The sequence below is a fragment of the Castor canadensis genome, chromosome 1, assembly GCF_047511655.1.
Source record: "Castor canadensis chromosome 1, mCasCan1.hap1v2, whole genome shotgun sequence".
Lineage (NCBI taxonomy): Eukaryota > Metazoa > Chordata > Mammalia > Rodentia > Castoridae > Castor > Castor canadensis.
In genome coordinates, this window is record NC_133386.1 from 56794086 (window position 1) to 56817184 (window position 23099).

Here is a 23099-nt window from a genome sequence, read left to right on the forward strand (position 1 = left end):
TTACTCTCCTTCCTGCAAGCCTCCCCATGCTCAGCTGTCCCGAAGCCCTCCACACCATGGCCTTTGGGTTTTTATGGAGACTTCATTGCATGATTGAAGCCTGGACAGCTGTGTCAGCTGTGTGGAAATGTGATTGAGCCAAAAGGGTGTGATCTAACAAACTCAGAATGGGGAACCTCAGCGAGGCCTGTCTGCTCAGGTTCTTCTTGGCTTCTCCATGTAGCTTTCTTTCCCTGTGGGTAAGGAACAGGGCCCCTTTTAAAAAGAGAGTCTTATGATCTACTATCAGAGAATTTCTCTATTTTTATTTTTTTAGTATTGGGGTTTGAACTCAGGGCCTACACCTTGAGTCATTCCACCAGTCCTTTTTTGTGATTTTTTTTTCGAGATAGGGTCTCACAAACTATTTGCCTGGGGCTGGCTTCAAATCATGATCCGCCTAATCTCTGGCTCCTGAGTACCTAGGATTACAGACATGAGCCAGCGGCACCCAGCAGAGAATTTCTTCCTGGCTAACTTCAAGACAAAGACAGGAAGATAAGAGCATATTTTTAGTTCCTATGACCTGCCTTGGCAAGGAGAAATTCTAATTCCAAAGGCCTGCTTTACAGAAGAAAAAAAAAAAAAAAAAAACCACAGGAAAGGAGGACAAGGGAAGGTCAGAGAGATTTTGGTTACTGAGGCCTAAAGTTCCCCAGCATTCCAACGCTAGACTGTCTTTCAGCTTGGCATGGTGACATGCCTCCAATTGCACCTAACCTGGGAAGCATAGGTGGAAGGGTCTCAGTCCAGGCCAAGAAACACAAGATTCTGTCTGAAAAATAACTAAAGCAAAAACAGGTTTGGGGCATGTGTCAAATGGTGACGTGCCTGCCTAGTGAGCACTAGGCCCTGAGTTCAAAACTCCAGTACCATCAGAAACAAAACTGTCCTCCACCTCCATCCTTCTGAAATTGCTTTAGAGTTTTAGAACAAAGGCAAATATGTTAACCTTTTCATTCTAGTCACTTAAGAGGATACATATGTATCATAATACCACAGCCTTGATGCATTCAGATTATAAGACCCATTTAGAAAATATGCCAGTTTGCTGCCCACCTTCCTACTTGGTCTTTCCTTGATTTATGACACAGTTGTTTTGCTGAATCCTGGAGTGGCTTTTGTGCAGCTGAATTGAAAAAGGCCAGCACAGAGCCAGCACTCAGGAATTTTAACAGCTGTTATTTTCCAAGTTGTTCTCTTTTTGTCTTAAATCTTCCAGAGGAACTTTAAGATTATTCATGATTAGAAATAAATTCAGGTTGCTAGGCCTGAATTTATGTGCAACCTAAATTATTTGGGGCTACTTGTCTCAGAGTCATACAGGATCCACACATTTCTTACTTGTAGGTGTTATATGTTTTTGATATATTGATAGCTTATGAGTGTAGTCAGTCAGAGAAGCAGAATAGGTAGGAGATTTGAGAGAGAGAAAAACAGATCAGGCATGGTGGTGTGTACATATCATTTCAGCTACCTAGGAGGCAAAGATCGGGAGCATCATGATTCCAGGCCAATCAGGGCAAAAAGTTAGTGATACCCCATCTCAACAAACAAGGAAGGTGTGGTAGTACACATCTGTAATCCATCAAAGCTATAGGGATGGGTAGGAGGATTGCAGTCTGAGATCTGACCCAGCAAAAAGAAGGAGATCCTATTTTTAAAAATTACTAAAAAAAAAAAAAAAAAAAAAAAAAACCAACTAGGGTTATGGCTCATGGTAGAACACCTGCAAGGCCCTCAGTTCAAACCCTAATATTACTACAAAAAAAAAAAAGGATTTATTGCAAATAATTGACTTGTGTGATTGTTGGAACCACTTAGGCAAGTCTGTCTTCCTTCCTTCCCCTCCCTTGACTGAAAGAGAAATATTTCACTTGGTTTTAATAATAAACAAAATAAACACTTGGTTTTAGATAGCATAGTAAAGTAGGTTGAGGATATCCACTTTTTTCCCCCTTTAATTATCAAAGCTGTTCTTAAGAAGATTTTGGTATTAATTTGTTTTCTGTAAAACTAGATTCACAATCAGAAAAGTCCTTTTATCAGGAAAAAAAAAAGTATGTGTGTCTTTGGTGAGAGACTGTAATGGCAGGTGTCTCACTGTGCAGGTTGGTAATTGAAAATTGAGGGGTTTACATGCCATGTTGATCAGGGTGACCACCTCCTCCTATGTTCCCTTACCTGCTCTCCCATTTGTGTTAATCCTCTTTACACTAAGGGGAAGGACAGTCAACATTTGGCTGGAATGCACCAGTGCACTTCAGTGTTGGATGAATTAGTCAAGAGTGCCCTGTGACTATACCTTAAATCCTACGCTATGAACCTCTTCTTTTATATTACTGAAATCTATGCCCCTTTTGATAATCTTAAAGCAGAAATGCTCTGATTTTAATCTTTTTTTCCTTAAAGGCAAGAAGAATCATCAGCATTTTTTATATGTTAATTCTTTATATATGATATATACTATGAAATTGCATTCTTTCAGAACTAAATTCTGCCTAGATGGCTCTATTCTGATCTTTCTGTTATCTTTGTCTCCCAAGAAAACGTGTCCATGTGCATTTTGAGATGAGAAGCACAAAAAGCATCCCAAAAAAGGTGACCAGGAGCAACTTAATATCATAGAAAAAGAGCACATAGGGAGACAGAAATACATAAGTGCAGAATGGAAAATAAACCTTGGAATCTTTGGTGTTAAGTGAGGTCTGTATGGACTGGATGCCTTTTGTCATGGCAGTTTGAATTGCTGTTCTCTCCCTTGCTGACCATCCTCCTTGCTGTCTAGTGAGTGTGACGAATACTCTCCCATAATCCTTGGCCTTGCCTTGAGAACCTCACTTCCACCATTCACATTTGCAGTACATGTGTGTAACAGTAATATGAAGCTAGGCATAGTGTTGCATGCTTGTAATCCTAGTTACTTGGGAGGCAGAGTTAGGAAGATCAAAATTCAAGGCCACTCAGGGCAAAAGTTAGTGAGACTGTCTCAAAACCATGCTAAGTGTGGTGGTACACATCTGTAATTGCAGTTATTCAAGAGGCAGAGGTAGTCTGGTTCCAGTGGCTCATGCCTGTAATCCTAACTACTTGGGAGACAGAGGTCAATAGGATAGTGGTTTGAGACCATCCCAGGCAAAAAGTGAGAACCCATCTCGAAAATACCCAGTACAAAAAAGGGCTGGTGGAGTGGCTTAAGTAGTAGAGCATCTCCCTAGCAAGTGTGAGTCCCTAAGTTCAAATCCCAGTATTGCAGAAAAAAAGAAAGAGAGAGAGAGAGAGAGAGGTAGCAGGATTGTGATGTGAGACTGTCCCAGGCAAAAAGCACAGGACATGAAAAACAAACAAAAAAGCAAAAGGACTGGGGCCATGGCTCAAGCCATGTAGCGCTTGGTAGGCCCTGAGTTCAATCCCCAGTACCTCCAAAATTAAAAGGAAAAAAAAAAAAAAAAGAACAAAATGGAGACATTTGTTACAGACCACATCTTTCCTCCAGCAACTGCAGTTGCTCCTGTTCCTTGCCTCCTTAAACAGTTCATTCCCGTGTCCTGCCTCGTGCACCACTGTGTAGAAATGACATTTGCCTATCTTCTGGGCCTGAGGAGTTTATGTAACTTTTCAGCTCTCCAGGACAGTTGATAGCACTTCTCCAAGGGCTTCCAGAGAAGCATGTTTGGAGCCATCCCTCTCCTTTGGGAGAAGTAAGTTTTCTGCCTCCGAAACTCTCAGGCTCCCTCATGGTTTTGGTGGAGACTGTTCTGTTAAAGTCACCCCTTCTGTTTCTTCCCCTTTATTGTGGTTTCCTTTTTCTTCATAAAACACTAGTGGGTGAATCTGGGAGCTTTGTAAGTCCAAGGACCTTGCTTGTCCTGTCCTAGGTGAGGTACCAGTGCTTGATGGTCTCATGGTAGCTGTGTGGTGAATGACTTCTCTGTCCATTAGGGATCTGTGTGTCCAGGCAGCCCTGCTGATAAATCATCTTCCCTCTATACCTGTTCACTTACTTGCAAGCATTTTAAATCCTTATCCCCCGGCTCTATTATTATTACTGTTACCAAATTTTGTCCTGAATTAAACCCTAAGAACGGTGGGTTCCAGACTTCGTTCCTTTCAGTCCTGTATATCGTATGAGAAGATCTTCAGCTTGCTTTTTTTGTTAAGATCAAAAGTGAAGCGGTATCAAGGTGTCATTAGGGACACCAGGCTAGTGTGACATTTTATTAGTCCTGCAGTAGAAAAGACTGCTGAGTCTGGACTCCTCTGGTTCTTAAAGTGATTGATGTCTGCAGATGAGTTGAAATCAATTATCCTGAACCCTGAAAGAAAATGATTTCTTTCTCTGTTTTCTTAGCAGTGTGTTCTGCACGTTCCTAAATCTTTGAAGTATATATACACTTTGTTTCCTAAATTTGCTATAAAAGATCCTATTTTGAATATATAAAGTTGCTTCACATGCTTAGACTAAACTTAAAATAAATTTCTGCATATTTTCTCTCTTATAGTTAAATACCAGAACTTAAAGCTATTTCTTTATCCCCCAAATATGTGGACCTTTAAATTTTTATATGAAAACTTAAGTGGATTTATACCTTAAAATAAATACATTTATAAGTATACAAACATTTAACTTAAGGATAGTTCTAACTGCTTATATTAGAAAAGTTTAAGATAACTACTTTGAATTTGGTTTAGTTTGTTGTCTTTACATTGTAAGAAAAACAAAACTATAGGTAAAGTTCAGTCTAAAACCTAGGACCCTGTTTTATATTTAATTATGAGGCAGTCATGTATCGGTGCCCACTCTGTGCCAAGTGCTCTGTTGTGCACTGGAGGTGATGGCAGGGCCCCTGCCTGCTGGATGGGGGACGTGGAGGTGGTCAGGGCAGGGTTCCTGCGATTTTTAGTGGTGCTATGACCCAGTGCACAGGCCCAAGCACAGAGTCAGCATATCTCTGAAGTCTGAAAACTCTAAACTCTCTCTCCTCTCTGTTTTCTTTTATTTGTGAGCTTTTCTCCTTGATTCTTTCTTTTTTTAAAAAATTTTTATTTTATTCATATGTGCATACAATGTTTGGGTCATTTCTCCCCCCTTTCCCCACCCCCTCCCTTACCCCCTCCCCCGTCCCCTCCCTCTCCCCCCCGATTCTTTCATTTTTCTATAGAAGATCAGATACTTTATTCCCTATAGGATAATCAGCATAATCAACAGCAAAAAAAAAAAAAAACCTAATCATTTATCCCTGTTCTGAATAGATTAAAAATCACACCAGCAATTTCTAAATAGAATGCTTAAGAAGCACTTGTTAGATGAAGAGACTATAAGTCTGAAATCCTAAGGCTAGTAACTTACTATCCAGGCCTGAAGTAGTCTCTGCTCACATCCCAGCATTTATGAAGGGCTTTGAGGGGAAGAGGAGGGTGTTGATGTACTGGGTTCTATAAGGAAACAACAGCACACTCTGCACTTCACCCAGGATTTCACTAGCATGTCTCTGCCTTTTCCTGTTTTGCTGCAAGTTTGATCATTTCAGATTGATGAAGTTTTTGGTACTTTCCGTGTCTTTATTTTAGTCTTTCATGTCATTAAAGAAAATTGACTTTCTTGAGCATAATCTATGCTGCATGCCAACACATGATTATGCAAGGGAAGTCTGCCTTTGTCTGACATGTAAATTGCACACTGAGCCATCACTGGCCAATGCAAGGGGGCCAACCTCTTGCTCTTAGGTCACAGAGAAGAACTGACTCCACTGTTCATGCCTGGTGGGGCTGGGCATCCTTTGCGAGTAGAGTGGAAAAAGGGGAGAGGAACCTTTGGGAACCTTTAAGCAAATTCGTTGTACAAAGCTTAGCTAAGTCATCTGAACATTAAAAGCCAGATGAGGAAAGGAAAAAGGAAAAGAGGGAAGATTGGGAGCATCGGAAGACCACATGAAACGAAGAAGAAAAGTATGAAATGTAGTGTGATGAACAAAATACCAGTGACCACTTAAGAAATCATTTTGTTCAGAGGCATCACATTTAGTTTATTTTTGTCACTTGAAAAACACTGGGATCATGGAAGTAAATACTATGTATTTAGTGTTTCCTGTGTGGCAGGTTACCAGCTACAATGTAGCTGTTTCATTCAGTTTTCTAAGCCACCTCCAAGGAGCACAAACCCCTCATGGGCTGTCAGTTTAGCTTGCTTCCCCAGTGCCATAAAAGATTCAGATCCAGGCCAGCGTTTTAGTTGTCACTGTGGCCCAAAAGGACAACAGCCTCAGCACATGACTACACCTTATATTGTCCTTGGAACATGTCAGGCCTCCGTAGTTTTTGTAAAATATAAAAGGACCCTAGTTCCTGTTGTTAGCTTGCATATATTTTTCTATGAAATATAGTTAATATCATTGATCATTCTTAAAGAAATCAAAATATGTCTTTGCTCTAGGAAAAGCATAAGGGGATTTATTTTAAACTAATTTCTTCTTAGTAAACAAATCAGTCATTACCAAGGAACAATTTTAACTTTCATGTGGGCAGTTTCAGGGATTGAATTCTGTTGGGCTCAGAGTGAATAGTGCCACTTATAGACAAAGCAACCTCAGAGGAAATGGTCAAAATGTGAAAGGGTTAAAAAATTAAGCAATGTCTCTTTTCTTACAAAGGAAGTTTCCTATTTTCCATTTAAATCAACATGGTTCTCACACGTGAGTAGCAAAAATGAATGAGCCTCATTTTTTAGCCGAAATGCCTTCCTTCTTGAGTAAGCTCTTATGTCTTTACAGAGGATTTCACGAGCTTCCTTTCAAAACATCCTGCCCTGTAAGGGCCCATCCTTTGTACCATTTCTCAGACTTTCTAGCCTCATTCCTTATTCTGAATGAGCCGCTCAGTGATAGTATCTGTTTATGGCTGAGGCTAATGCTTTGAACGTGGTCACAGATATGACCGCGGCTTATTTGAAGTTTTGATGTTCATCGGAGCTTGGTTATTTAAATAGCTGTGCCTCATCTTCAGGCTCACCTGTGCATGCAGCAGAACTGAAGGGAAATTTCTGTTGCATTTTGCCTCTGGTGACATACTTGAGTGATTCCGGTGGAGAGGGATCATAATAAATACCTTGGCCTGCAAGACCTTTTCAGGCAGAAACCATAAGATGGTTACTTTGTGATAAAGGGTTCATGCCAGGAAATGCTTCATTGTCAGGGGAGTATTTAAGGAATCTGACATTTCACTAAACCAAGATTTTGTAACTACAAATGTCATGGTCCAGAAAATTATGTTCCATTATTCTTGTTATAAACAAATGAACTTTTCTGGTTATCTTCAAATTTTGCAGACAGCTAATAATTTTACTTCTGTTACTGCTCTTTTAAGAAATGGTGGGTTTTTTAAGAGTTGCTTTAAATGAACTATAGGTACAGTTACCTTTCAGTGGATCATCTGCTGAGTAGTCTTTTGAAGTTTGCAGTGTGTTAGTGAAAAAAAGTAATCGTATCTCAGATGCAGAGTTTAACCTTCTATAAAAAGTAATCGTTAAGGTCTGTGTTTCTGGGGGTTGGACAGATTGTGTACTTAGAATAACCTTCCAGCTGAAGCAATTAAAATGCTATCAATAAATCAATTAATGTTTATACAGGCCTTTCCAAATACATTGTTAATTTGACAGAAAAGAAAGGAAACCATAGAGATCAAAAACAGAATGAAAGCGGGAATCCAGAATTGTCCTGAATGTTTCTGCTGAGGCAAGGAGGAGTGGGTGGTAGGAGATAAAACCTGTGGTCTCACAAGAGGTCCCCTCCATGAGAGGGTGACTGATAAGTAATCCTGCCAGTGTGGAGCTGGACATTGCAGAGAATCCCAGCTTTACCTTTGCACTAGTGAAGGGTGGGAGGGAGACAAGTTGTGGATTTTCCTGTGAAAACATGAAGACACTGACCTTCACATGTGTACAGGTGGATTTGTTTGTACCTGTGGGGTCCAAAAGTTCTCATGACAAGAATTTAATTTAAAGTGCTCCCAGGCTGGCTTTCTTCCAAGTAACAAGCAAAGGGAAATACAGATCTTCAACCCAGGCCACCAAGAATTCCCATGACTACTTTTAAGGGAAAACAGTAGTTTGTAATCAAAAAACATAAACTGGACAAAGAAATTCACCAACATGAGAAATAGAGTCAGCAGAAACATCAGTTTATCAGATTCGTAGGGTAAAATAAGTGTGTAGAATATACCTTTAAAGATAAATAATTAGTGTAATGCTGCTGTAAAAAAGTGAGTGAGAAGCTTGGAAGCATAACAAGATATAAGATACTCTAAAGAATGCCCAATCAGATTTGGAAAAGGACTAAGTAGTACTTTTAGAAGTAAAAAAATGTGATAATTAACATTATATTTAGTTATTTGGTGAATGAATAGATTTAGTGAAATAGAATGTAAATATTTTTTAAAAGGACCTGGAATATAGCTACCAAGATGTGGAAACACATGAGTTGTTAGACATGAAGAAGAACAGACTTCTTCCATAAATGATAAACTGCAAATTGGGACCAGCCATTCTACAGAGGACAAGTTAGAGTAGCAGAGGGCCTCACAGAGCTAATGAGAAAATGAAAAACACACCAGCTCTAAGACAATACCATGAGAATGACATAGCTATGTTAATATCAAAGTAGACTTTGATAGGAAAGTAGGCAAAATGTGTTACTGGAAATAAAACTTGATAACCACAAAAGTTTAAATGTGGCTTATTTATAATTCTCTGTATACTTAACATCATAATTTTAAAATATAGGGAGCAAATTTAAAGAGGCATACAAGTCAAAATACACAAACCCACAATTGTAGAGGTTTTTAACAGACTTTTTCTGGGACTATGGAGGAAATGGCTAAGGATAAATCAGTAAGTACAGAAGATGTGAGCAGTTTTTAACAAATGACCTACTAACCATATTTAGTACACCATACCCAATAATTGCAGAACATATTCTTCAGTTCCATACAGAGCATTGTTTGAAACATTTTTTTAAAAAATGGGTCACACACAGGTTACTCCAGAGGCACCTGCACGCCCATGTTTATTGCAGCACTATTCACAATAGCCAAGTTATGGAAACAACCAAGATGCCCCACTACTGACGAATGGATCAAGAAAATGTGGTATCTATACATAATGGAATTTTATGCAGCCATGAAGAAGAATGAAATGTTATCATTCGCTGGTAAATGGATAGAATTGGAGAACATCATTCTGAGTGAGGTTAGCCTGGCCCAAAAGACCAAAATCGTTATGTTCTCCTTCATATAGGGACATTAGATCAAGGGCAAACACAACAATGGGATTGGACTTTGATCACATGATAAAAGCGAGAGCACACAGGAAGGTATGAGGATAGGTAAGACACCGAAAAATTAGTTAGCATTTCTTGCCCTCAACGCAGACAAACTAAAGCAGATACCTTAAAAACCCTTGTTCCTTCCTATTATTGCTTATACTCTCTCTTCAACAAAATTAGAGATAAGGGCAAAATAGTTTCTGCTGGGTATCGAGGGGGTGGGGGGGAGAGGGAGGGGAAGGGGTAGGTGGTAAGGGAGGGGGTGGGGGTAGGGGGGAGAAATGACCCAAGCATTGTATGCACATATGAATAATAATTTTTAAAAATGGGTCACAAAGCTTTTTTCAACAAATTTAAAAGAATTGAGATCATATCAAACATACTTTTTGAGCGTGGTAAGATTTAACCAAGAGTCAGTAGTAATACTCAAAGGATGAATAATCTCACGAAGATAATGGGAAGTAACAAAATCAGATGCAAAAGAATATGTGTTACGTGATTTCATTGTGTATGAAGTTCAAAATGAGACAAAACTGTAAGGTATGGATGCAAATGGAGGCAGAAAAAGCAAAAAGAAAACTGAGAAGATTTTCATGAAAGTCAAGATGGTGATTACCTCCCAGGAGAGGGGCTTGATCAGCCTTACAGTATGAGAGGTTCCTCCTCAGTATGAACAAAAGTTGTGTTAAATTCATACATTTCTTTTGGGATTATTTGCACCTTTGAAATAGTGAGTCTTCCCATGTAGGGATATGTAGTTACTCAGGGGTTTTGTTTTACATTTTTTAAGTTTCCTTAGAAAAATTTTAGATATTTTTTTCATACAGACTCCATATTTCATGTTAGGTGCAGTCCAAAGTATTAAGTTTGCTTCTTTTGTAAATGAGGTCTCTCCCCATGTGTTTTCTAACTGGTTATTGCCCACACATAGGAAAGCTTTAGATTTAAAAAAAAAAAAGAAGAAAGAAAGAAAAAGAAAAAAAACTACTTATCTTACTAGTTTTAATTTGAATTACTTATTTAAAAATAATTTTTGTTGCATTTTTATTGTGGGGTAGACACTAGCAGTCACTTTTTTGAAATAATTTTCACAATTTCTTATTATTCACAGTTGACAGTTGAGGAAATGAGGTATAGCTGGGGATAAAGCCATTGCTTGAAGTCACACAATTAAATAGTGGGAGAGCTGGGATTTTAATTCAAATGTCTGACTACAGACAGAATTTTCTTTCTTTGGTGAAATTATATTTTCCCTGATAAGCTTAATTCATCAACAAATTGTATAAAAATATTCTGTGGATACATAATGAGTATAAAGTGCTCGTGAAAGATAAAAAGAATACGAATTATCCAAATTAGCAGTTTCACTGTAGGAACTGAAAGTAGGAAATGGTTGGAGAATACCTAAGGTCTGGAATTGCCTTTTTGTAGTTTAGAAGTCAGACAACTTTTTCATTTATAAAACTTTTTTTTTTTTTTTTTTTTTTGTGGTACTGGGTCTTCAGGGCCTATACCTTGAGCCACTCCACCAGTCCTTTTTTTGTGAAGGGTTTTTCAAGATAGGGTTTTGAGGAACTGTTTGCCTGGGCTGGCTTTGAACCTCAATCATTGTGATCTCTGCCTCCTGAGTAGCTAGGATTACAGGTGTGAGCCACTTATATGCAGTTCATTTATAAAACTTTTGAGATGTTCTCTGAACATCTGTGTCAGATACATTGTGAAGCAGTGTCTTCCCTGTGGGTTTTTAAGTATTAAAAGTGGTATGTAGTGAGCCAGTTAAATATTGATGTTAGTGAACATATTTTCGATGCTTCTAGTAAGTTTGTGTGCTTCAACTCCACACTAGTTCTTTGAGATAAAGGACTGGAATGTATCCCTTCTTTTGTTCTACACACCTTTAATTGTATTTTTCAAATACCAGCTGTTCTATTTTCAGTACTGAGTGTGAAATAGCAAATAGGAAAGACAAATAATCACATAAGTGTATCTTGAAGGAATGAACTGGAGTGGCTGGCCATTCAAGACTGGACCTGGCAGAGGATACAGCTTCTTATATGGGCCAGAAACACATTTTAAGGAATTGAATAGCCAAGTATTGCTAGAGCACAGAAGACAAGGCAAGAGTGCGAACAAGCTGATGTTCGCTCAGTGGGAAATAAGTTTTGCATGGAGACTGTGACCAGGCATTTGACTTTTATTCAAAGCATGATGGGGAAGTCTTTGAAAGTTTCAAAGGGGACCAACATGGACCATGCTTATTGGTTATTCAGACATTGTGGTGGCTGAAGTACAGAGGAAATCAAGGTAACCACGGGAAGACCAGGCAGAAAGCCGGTGCTGTAGTCCAAGGTTTCTCAGACTTAGCACTGTCGGCCTTTTGAGCTGGCTGCTGTTTTGTCACAGGGCTGTCCTGTGCATTGTAACTTGTATAGCAGCATCTCTGGCCTTTCCCCACCAGATGCCAGTAGCAGTCCTCACTGCCCACTTCACAACAACCAAAACTGTCTGTAGACATTTCAAATATCCCATGGGAGAAAGGTGATGAGTTGACCCTGGTTAAGAGCCACTGCTGTAGACCAGCAGGGGGATGATGGAGAATTGGCATGGTGTGCTGACAAGAAAGGTGGAGAGTCGTGGAATTAGCGGATTATGTGGACCAGTAGGCTAGGAGAAGTCCTTCCCTCTCCTCACTGCCAAAGTTTTTTATTTTGTTTTTTGGCAGTACTTGGGGTTGAACTCAGGTATTTCACCACTTGAGCCTAGCTGCCAGCCCTAGAATTTTTAAAAACTAATTCGCTCACGACCGATGCTTACTTTCTTTGTACCTTAGAGCTTCCAGGTATTTTTCTCTGCTCGTGTGTTTAGATAGAAAAGCTCCACCCTTGCCTCCCTTCTTACAAACCTGTATCATTTCCCAACATCAGAGAGGTGACGGGAATGTGTGGTCTCTCACCAGGAATTCTGAAGTGGGTAAAACTAATCGACAACTTTGAAGGAGAATATGACTACGTAACCAATGAAGGGACAGTGTTCACATTCAAGACGAATCGCCATTCTCCCAACTACCGCCTGATCAGCATCGACTTCACGGACCCTGCTGAGTCTAAGTGGAAAGTGCTCATTCCAGAGCACAAGAAAGACGTCTTAGGTAAGACTGCAGGTTACTTGGTAATTGTGCTTGCTTTTGGTGAGAATAGCATCAAGTTGGTCCGTCTCTCAATTCTCTGGTGACTGGTATCAATGTACAGAACCTTTGATCCTGGTTATGAGGACCAAAGTGTCTAAATAGTGCATCCAGTTTTTGCTGTATGACATCTTTGTAGCTTAATACAGAATCGTGTAGAGATGCTTCATAAAGATTGTCAAGGTACAAATTCAGTCTTTCAAAGGTACCTGCTTTTTTTCCTTTTTTTTTTTATACCAGTTATCTTTGTGTACTTACTATCTGATAATAATCACTACCACTTAGTTTTTTAAACATTTAGATTTACAGCTCTTAGCTTTAAGCTTTTCAATAACCTTTGGCCATTTGTTTTGTACCTATTGTAGATCTGAGAGTGGGTTTATGGCCCTCGTATTAGAAAAGAGAATAGAAGTGTATCATTTTTGGAAAAATCAGACAAAATGAATGAAAAGAACCTGAAAAGCACCATGAAAAACAATTGATACAGAAGTCAGGTTCTGAAGAGATTAATGTAGTTCCACAAGGAAGTAACTGCAATGGCTTTCAGTTAAGTCTGACAACAGTCTATTCTACCAGTACTGCAAAAATAAATAAATAAATACCTGTTAGGCACATGAAGAAGCAGTATTCTCCCATTTCACCCACCGTCCACGTAGAGTTCATGTTGCTTGCTTACTTAGCTATGTCATTACTATTTAGGTGTGTGTTTGTCTGTATCTGAATATGGCAATTTTTTTTAACTCTAGTTTCAAATTCTCCCTATTCAGTAAACATTTAACCATTTCTCATCCTTTCATTCTCTGAAAACTTGATTTTATTTATTTATTTTTTTAACTTCAGCTACTCTACCGGCCCTTTTTTTTTTTTTTTTTTTTTTTTTGTGATGGGGTTTATTTTTGAGATAGGGTCTCGCGAACTATTTGCCCAAGCTGTCTTTGAATTGAGAGTCTCCTGATCGCTGCCTCCTGAGTAGCTAGGATTACAGATGTGAGCCACTGGCACCTATTTAAAGGCGGTATCAAATGGATTGGATAGGAGAGAGCTGACTTTCTTGGAGTCACAAGTTCCTATGGGCATCTCCTGTTGGGTCCCTTTTTCTACAGTTCCCTTGGCTGCAGAGAAAGCACTGTTTGTTTGAGCATCTCCTCAACCCCTGGACATCTGACTGCATCTGTCCACTGTTTTGTATTGAGGTGTCACACCCTTCCAGCCAATATTGGACAGGATCCAAGATGACCCCTGCCTGCTCTTTCCTGCCAAATCCATGCCTGTATCTCCAGGGAGCCGCCCATCCCAGGCTCTTCCTCTAAAGTAGTTAGCTGACTCTTTTGCCTTCAATATTTCTGGTCACAGTTTTTGTCATTTCTTAGAATTGAGTCAAGTACCAGTACTTTATCTCTCTCAAGCTGGGGTCAACAGAAGACCACCCTTCCCCTAGTGGGAAGGGAGACTCACAGCATGGCAGGAACTCTTTGTGAGGAAATCACCTCACTTTTCTCCTGAAAACACTTACTGACCCTTGTTTATATTTGGATGAGGCATCCATGAGTCGTGGATCAGGAGTTGGGCCATTTCCACAAACATCTTCATACAAGGACTCTTACTTAGTCACCTTGACAGCCTGATAGATTCTGTCCACACTGAAGCAGGAATATCCCTCCCTAAGACTAGTCACAGCCAACACCTAGTAGGTGCTTCCTGGGTGCCAGACACAGCTCTGCTCCACGGCATTGACCACAGCCTTGGTATGTCCAAATGAGACCTAAGTTCAAATGAGGCCTAAGTCTTTGTGTGGGTGCCCTGGTGTTTTTTAGGCACAAGTTAGGTTGCAATTGTGATTCTTAGAGAGGAAGGCATCATGGATGTTGTAAATATTTCTCAAGGCATAAGAAGTTTCTACCATTTAAAGTTAAGAAGGGAGGTTTTAACTGTGCCTTAAGGTAGCATCCTATCTCATTTGTAGAGCTAATGAAATGCAAATTAACACTTGGAGATTTGGGAATGGGGGTGATATATTTTCATAGCCTTCCTTCTGAAAGGTTATAAGTTCTTAGATTGGAAAGGGGAAACCTTCAATATCCACCAGAACTCATCAATTCAAAAAGAAGCACAGGCGAATTTGCTACATATCATTAGCACAGAATGCCCTGTTGAGAATAAAAACTAGCTATGAGTCATAAAGTACAGCCATAAAGTTAGGGCTTTTATTAATGACAGTCTACAAATCTCCTTGTCTTTTTCTTACACACTTTGTCTGTTTTATAATTCTAATGTACTCATAGTTAACACAGATTGATTATTCTTTGACAGCTATAATTTACTTCAACCCCCCCCCATACTTTCCTGTCTTTAAAACATTAAGGCACATAAAATATATTGCTCAATTGAGGTACTCTTAAAAAAAAATTAGCAAATGATCAGATTACTTTCCAATGAAGAGTTCGTTGTATCCTGGCTTGAAGAGAGTGTGTTGTGGTAATCTAAGCCACTCAGAGTTCCCTGGGGCCAATGTCCTGCTGTTTGTGTGGATAAGTGATAACATTGTAAGTGTGAACTAGCTTACCAGGTTAGGAAAATAGGCAGTGTCAAGAACCCCAGTCTTTTCAACAGGTCAACTGTTGCTTGAAGCCCTGTCTTTACTTTAACTTGCCACAGTATCCCTCTCTCTGGATGGCCTGTCCCTACCTCAGGCTGACCTCTGTGCCTGCCCTTCTGTTTCCCCCTTTCCTGTTTCCTTGTTCACCTCTCCTGTCCCAGCTCTGCCACTAAGCACTAACCTGTGAGCTGCCACCTTGGGCAGTGAGGAGAACTCACATCTCTACCTCACTTTCTTTATCTCTGAAGTCACCAAGTCCCAGAGTGTCTTCCTAGAAAATGCCTTTCATTGCTTTTTTTCCCTGTGCAAGCTTTATCTCCTGTATTCTTCCTGGCGTACTGCAATAGTGTTTGTCCCTTTTGCCCTTCTGCAGACTTCCATTGGTCTGCATTCAGCTGTCAGATATATGCAACCTGTATTAATGTTGTCTTTGCTTATGCAACCCTTCTGTTCAAACAGTAGCTCCTCAGTAGTGGCAAACTGAACTCCTCTCTACCTGACTCACCAAATGCCCCAGGCAGACCACCATCAGCATTACCACCCACCCCTAAACTGAGCAGTGTTTTCCTGTTTTCGAAAATGGATCTTTCACTTGCTCTCTTTACCAGACTTCTCCCTCCTGCCCTTCCTACTGTTTGTCCTTCATTAATTTACAATCCTTTCCTCTTTCCTCACTCTTGCCTTCATTCTTTGAGTCACCTGCCTTTTCATCACCTTATCCCTTTGGAAACTGTCCTTTCCCCAGTAAACTCCCAGACATCTTTTTCTCCAGTTAGTACACCCTAAATTCAAGATGAAACTCAGCCCTTGCTTAAGTGCTCTCACTTGTTTGGGGTCCTCAGTCAACAAATTACTACATCCACAGCCATTTTTTGACTGACCCAAACTTTTCAATTGTTCTGCCTCAGCATCCCTAGTAGCTGGGATTACAGCCACGTATCACCACACATGCAGCTTACTACTTGCATTTTATTATGTCTTAAGGGCAGAAATGATCTTACCTTACTGCTTGCCTCTCTAGTACCTTGCAGAGTATCTGATGATACACCAAGAGCTTAGTACATCTTTGTTTCTTCTTATAGCATGTCAGATACAAAATACGTAGGCAAGGGTATTAATCACCTTTCCATAACTGTGACAAAATACCTGAGATAATCAACTGACAAAATAAGGCTTATTTTGACTTACGGTTTTGGAGGTTTCAGTCCATGGTCAGTTGGCCCTGTTACTTGTGGGCCTGTGGCAAGGCAGTATAAGGCAGTACAAAATGGCCAGAGCTCATGGAAGACGAAGTTGCTTACTTCCTGGCAGCTAGGAAGCAATAAGGAGAGGAAGAGGAGAGGTGAGGGTCCCCATATCTCCAAGGACATGCCCCCAATGACCTAACTTCCTCCCACTAGGCTCATCCTTGAAATAAGGTCCTACCACCTCTCAGTAGCTCCGTGGGCTGAGGGCCAGGTCTTCCACACAAACCTTTGGGGGACATAGCGGCAGTTATTTGCACACATTATCTACACTAGAAAAAGCCCCTGTCCAAGGTAGAGACTATTTTGTTTCCTCTGAACATAACAGCTACAATCATTATCAAAGGACTATGCTGAACACTACATGAGTGACTAAACCAACTATGACTTTACAAGTCTCATGGCTGCATAGCACAAGGTAGAGCTCTAGACTGTTGTTAATTAAATAAATCATACGGTTTTCACCTGTTTTCAAAACTGCACTAGGTTTTCTCTCTTCTTGTCTGTTCAGAATGGGTGGCTTGCGTCAGGTCCAACTTTCTGGTCTTATGCTACCTCCATGATGTGAAGAACATCCTGCAGCTTCACGATCTGACCACAGGTGCTCTCCTCAAGACCTTCCCGCTCGAGGTCGGCAGTGTCGTGGGGTACAGCGGGCGGAAGAAGGACACCGAGATCTTCTATCAGTTCACTTCCTTCTTATCTCCAGGTGAGTCTCTTCCCTATTGCTGTTCACTTAACATCAGGCATGTGTTGGGTTTCTTTAGGGAACTGGAAGTATAATGCTCTGTTACTGTGTATTACGCAGGCTGTATGATAGACACAAATACTTAATGGGGATAAAATTACTTAATAGGAACTCAGAACAGAGGCAAATGTAAACACCTATACTCTCATTGACTTTATAGTCTGTTCTTCTGGGGTAGGAACAACTATTGTTTTAAGTTGATTTTAAAAATTAGTACCAATAAATGTAACCCTTAGTTGAGCCTTTGGTCTATGAAGAGTCCACAAAGACACAGTGCAGATAACACAAAAACAAATTCTGTACCCATAGCTGACATAAAAATAAAAAGTGCTTTTGAGAAAACTGAGAGTAAATTTTCTGCTGTTAAACTGAATTAAAATATATTCTAAAAGTATAATCTTAACCTCATGAAAAAAAAAAAAGCGTAACTTTGGGTGTAGTAGGAAAAGAAAAATACTCATGAGTTGTGATTTTTAGATTTCCTGATGTGGGTTAATTTTCCCCAAAGTAAAATAATTCTCTTTTATGCTTCTTTATAAGTCAGTCACTTTCATTTTGCTTTCTCTGCTTCTCCATTGTACTTGTTCATGTAGAGTCGTAACCAGATACACAGTGCTCTGTCCCAGGAGTCTGGCTCAGTTGGCCATTTGCAGCTCACTGTGCAGACCCTGTCTTGAAAGCAATGTGGCTGAAAACAATTTCCGCCCTTGCCTTGTTCCTGTGTTGAGCTAGTCTGGAACATTTTCTGTCCCACCAGGTTTGGTTGTGTTCATTTGTTCATCAGAAAATAAAGCAGTCTTAGGGGAAAGTTAGGCAGGTGCTTATGGGGCTCCATCCCCCTCTTGGGATTTGGTCAGATCACAGTGAGGACTCATCACAGAGCCAGCCATCCATTAGAAATCTTATCATGGTGACAGGTTGCTGTCAGAGTTATTAAAATCAAAAGAATGATGTTCTGTAAGTAGCAGGCTTTACTTTCCCAAGCACTTTTCAAAGAATCAAGAAAGGTTAGTGAAAGAGCTGTGGAAACCAGGCCCAGGGAACTCTTGAGTGGCTTAGATTGCCACAACAAATTTTCCTCAAGCAGGGATACAAAGAACTCTTCATTTGAAAGTAATTTGCTCATTTGTTAAGTTTTTTTTTTTTTTTTAAGAGTACCTCGAGCAGTATATTTTATGTGCCTTAATGTTTTAAAGACAGCAAAGTATGGGGGGAAAGTTGAAGTAAATTACAGCTGTCAAAGAATACAGAGCCAAGAGCCAGCCATTCAAGAACTCCATGTCAGGGTGCCCTGTGCCTCCCCAACCCTGGAGCCCGGAGCATAGCAGCAGCCAGTGAGCAGACTAAGACAAGTCCAGTTCCCTGGACAGCTATTCTCACCCACTGCTGCAGGACCCACAGTGCATTTCCTCAAGCTATACTGGTTCCAGAAACTTTACTTTGGAAAATCTCTTATCTTCAATAGTTTAAATGGATGAAGGACAATAAGGAAGAGTAGAAGTGACTCACCTGCTCTTAATAAAAGCCAGGTCCCCAAAGGCCTGTAAACCTCTTGATTGACCCCATGTGACCATTTATTTCAGGAGCCAGCTCATCATTACCTGGGGAAGAAAGAGCTCATTGTCCCAGTGTAAAACAATGGGTTCTGTGCCAAGCAGTGAAATATTATCCGTGACTGTGGCTGCCGAGTTTGAAAAGAGAAGTGTGCTCCCAGTTCTGTTCTGCCAGGCAGTTTCTGACCAGGCCTTAATTTGTTACTGCAAGGCTTTGTTGAGCTCCATTGTCTCCAAAACATGTACTTATTTGCCTCCATCTTTCTCTTCTTAATGCAATTTGATATCTGAAGCCAGAGAATAGGGTTTCCAGACTCTGGCCTTCTGAGTCCAACATAAAACCAGCCATCAGATAATTAACTTGATTTTAGGAAAGCAAAAATTGTCTGTGTGTGTAGACACATCCATACACAGACACATCACTCAAGCTGTCTTGCATGCTTTGTGAAGATTAGCTGTTCACAACTGCAGTCGTAGGAGAGATATGAAATGAGTAAAGCCTGTGGGTCAAGTCCCTGCTGTGGACGTGTGGAATATCTGGTGAGTGTGTGCCATCTGACTCTGTTTCCCCTGGAGGTACATAGTGAAGGTGCATCTTGAGCCTGAGCCACTTGTGACTTTGGCACCTTGGACTTGGGAGAAAACAGTCAGCCAGGGCAATTTGAAGCAAGATGCATTGATTTCCTGTGGCTCAAACCACTTAGTGTTTGAACTGATTAACTCTTGCTTGTGGAACCTAGGGGTTGTCTAAGGTTATCTCCAGCCAGACTTGTGTCTTCTAGTAATCCAGAATGGCAGGCACCTGACTCACCCTGACATCATCACAAATAATAATGAGTCAGGTGCTCAGATGGCATGCACTTGATCTGCACCCAGTCTTCTTTTTGTTTGAATGGAGGGTTTTTTTTTCCCCCACAAACATTCAGATGCTTTCTGTGTTTGTGGTGACCAGTACCTGGAACTAATCAAAAAGTTCATCTTTAAGCTGGTCATGGTGGCACATACCTGTAATAGCAGGTACTCAGGAAGGAGAGCTAGAGGGAGGATTGTGGTTCAGGGCTAGCCCAGGCAAAAAGTTAACATGACCCCCATCTCAACAAATAAGCTGTGGGCATGGTGGTTTATACATATAATTCCAGCTTGTGGGGCATCGCTGATAGGAGAATTGTGGTCTGAGGCCTGCCCAGGCAAAAAGCACCAAACCCTGTCTGAAAAATAACTAAAGCAAAAAAGATGGTTGGAGGTGTTGTTCAAGTGGTAGAGCCCCTGCCTAGCAAGCATAAGGCCCTGAGTTGAACCCTCCCAGTACTACCACCACCAAAAAAAAAAGCTCATGTGTGCAGACAGCCTTTGCTCTCAAGACTACATTCGTATAAAGAAGTACATACACTCTTCAGTGTTAGTCAGGACCCATGTTCACAAGAGTGTAGTTTGGAGGCACTTTACATATGAAGAAATATTCTATCAACTATCCATATATAACTTAAACAGGGGAAGCCAAAACTTCAGCCATGTTTTATATTCTTACTGTCAGTGTTAATCATACACCCTATTATAGTTACCTCAGAATAGTTTGTCTGTAAGCATGAGAATTGAAATAACATTCATAAAGATTAGCTGTCAGGGTGTTAACAAATCAAAACATATTACCCTTGCAAGTGGGGGGCAGAGTATAGTTTCCCAATTACTAATGAAGTATGCATACACAGAAGAGTCGAGAAGAAACAAAGAACTGCCATTGAACCTGTGATCGATCAAATTAAATGTGCCCTGTGGGAATCCTGTCTGGTTTTTAGTTTTCCTGCAAGTACTGGGATCACAAAATCTTTTTTTTATACACTTGATGGCATATGTTTAAAATATTGTGTAGGGAGAGGTACTGAGTTCCACGCCAGCCACTCAGACAATTTCTGTTTCATAAACCATAGCAGCGCCATTGTTTGCAGACATTAATGACTTGTCCTTAATGCTTCTTTGATTTAGTTCTTAAGTTAGAATGTAGCATTAAATTTAGGAAGTAGAATTTAATTACCACTAGATAAGCTGGTGTGTAAATTCTTGGTGTGTATTAATTATTTTGTGTTGTGCATAATTTCTGGGACAATGAACATTCAGAAAGAAGACCTGCCATGAGCACCGATCACTTATGGTCCCTGATTGCTGAACACTTGTGTGTCCAAGGATGGGTAGGTTTCAGGAGCCCCAGGGGACCCGTCAAGAGACCCCATGGTAGGCTGTTGACCTTGGGCAAGTCACTGGAGTTTTCTGTCAGTTGCCTCTCAGTTAAAAGACTCCCCCAACAAAGTTTACCATTTCCTTTGACTTGAACTCTTAAGTGACCTGGCTTGGAGAAAATCTGTTGACTCCTACAGTCAGGTATTTTACCATTTCTCATACTCAGAGTGTACTAGAATCTCCTGCAGTGTATAGTCAGGTTAGTGTTATAGAGAGGGAGATGGCGTGCAATGGTGCTAATGGAGGTGAGCTCTTACAGGGCACCTCTCATATTGGGCCCTTTCCTAGGCACTCCATGCAGTGACTGTCCACCCACCTCCATACAACAAGGACCATGTGTAGTGCTCCTCTCTGGCCATTCCTGGCATGAGTTGTGCTTCTTGGTCCTTGTTGCTCTTGCATCTTTTGAGTCTTGTGGACTAACCTAAGACTTCCTACCTTTGTAGGTATCATTTATCACTGTGATCTTACCAAAGAGGAACTGGAGCCCAGAGTTTTCCGAGAGGTGACTGTGAAGGGAATCGATGCTTCCGATTACCAGACAATCCAGGTATGGAGAAATTGATCTCACTCATGTGAGAGTTAGGAAATCTGACTTTTAGGCTGGGCTGTTCACACTCCACCTTGTCAGCAGCTGTGTAGATAATCTATGGGAATACAGATGACAAACATTTTTGGAGTCCCCACGCTTTCTGGGCACTGAGCCAGGTGCTCAGGACTCAGCAGTGAGTCTGGTACAGTCTCTGCCCTCTCATAACTCGTGGGTTCTGTTCTCAGGGCTGCCGTTCTCAACAGGAAACCAGAGCTGTTTGTCTCCAGAGCTTTATTGCAATAGCTAACAAAGCAGCACTGTTTGTCCATCTGCTTTCTTGAAAACCAGTAGTGCTCAAGCTCAGGTCTTTCTGAGATTTGCTCCATGTGAAATGTTTAGTCACGTATGGGAGTCAGTCTTTTCAGCCTGAAGTTGCGTGAGTTTCTGCCTGCCACAGAGGAGGTAATCAGTAGCACATTCGAATGAATGAATAAATTAGCTAGTGGATGTCTTGTCACCACAAGTTCAGTCTCTGATCACCAGCTTTTCAGGTTAAGAACCTCCTTTGTTCTTTCAGCTCCCCAAGGGTACTGAGTCTTCCAGAAACTGAATCACTGGTTGATTGATGATGACGAAGAATGTCTCTGTTCTTTTGCAATGAGAGGTCACTGATAGGGCTTCAGGTGTTGAACATGACACTGCCACCTGGAAGGCTGGGCCACACACGGGGTGGGAACCAGAACATGTGAAGAAAGACTGGAACACACTTAGGCTTGAGCATCTCTGATGCTCCCAAGAACGCTTCCACAAACTCAAGCATTATTATAGCTTGGTGAATTGTCCTTTGACTGTTTAGAAGTAGTCTAGTTGATGGGCTAGGTCTGGAGCATAAATAAAGCTTTGTTTACAAAAAGAGGGAGCAGATCAGATTTGGCGCAGGACTGTGGTTTACCAACAGAAGCTGGCCTTCTGTTGCATTGGAGAGCAGCCAGGCCTATGCATTTATACACCATCCATAGCTGCTTTAGTGCTTCGACAGAGTTACTACACAACCTGCGTGGCCCATGAGGCCTGAGTATGGAGTAATTTTGACTTACTAAGAAAAAGCTTGCTCAATCTTCAGCAGTGTAAATAGTACTTAAAATCAGCAACACTGGGCTTTTGTCAAGAAATCCCATCAAGATAGACCTGAAATTTGCCCTGTACTTGTTGGGTGACACTGAGCAAGTCACGTAACCTATCTGCCATAATGTTTTCAACTGTGAAATAGGGATATTATCTAGCTTTTAGGATGTCTTTAGGATTATTATAATGTATTTTAATAGTCTGATAGATTGAATCCAATCTGTTTCATTCAGTAGAAACAAGTGTAACAGACTTGTGGTTTTCTGTGTCCATTTGTCTTGTTGGTTTCATTTTCAAGGTGAGCCATTACTTGGAAGATTTTCTGTGGGGGCCACAGCCTTTGTCTGGTGTTACCATGGTTCATTAATTCGCTAAAACATTATAAATCCATTTACCTTTAGGGCATCATTCCTTGCTCTTTTCCAGTTTCTTCATGTGTAATAAAATTTGTCCCTATCAGCTGTTACATTTGGCCTCTTGCAGCCTTATTCTGTTCCTTGCCTGGATGTCTTCTGCTAGGATAGAT

General features: G+C 40.7%; 1 protein-coding gene across 2 annotated transcripts in view; it reads left to right on the plus strand.

Annotated features, from left to right (window-relative positions):
• Prep (prolyl endopeptidase) overlaps positions 1-23099 on the plus strand; it is a 119036-nt gene that overhangs the window by 49310 nt on the left and 46627 nt on the right. For both annotated transcript variants that reach the window (XM_020184652.2, XM_020184653.2), the window contains exons 8-10: positions 12313-12504; positions 16892-17089; positions 21363-21466. In XM_020184652.2, the coding sequence (XP_020040241.2) occupies positions 12313-12504; positions 16892-17089; positions 21363-21466 (494 nt within the window). The remainder of the gene's footprint in view (positions 1-12312; positions 12505-16891; positions 17090-21362; positions 21467-23099) is intronic.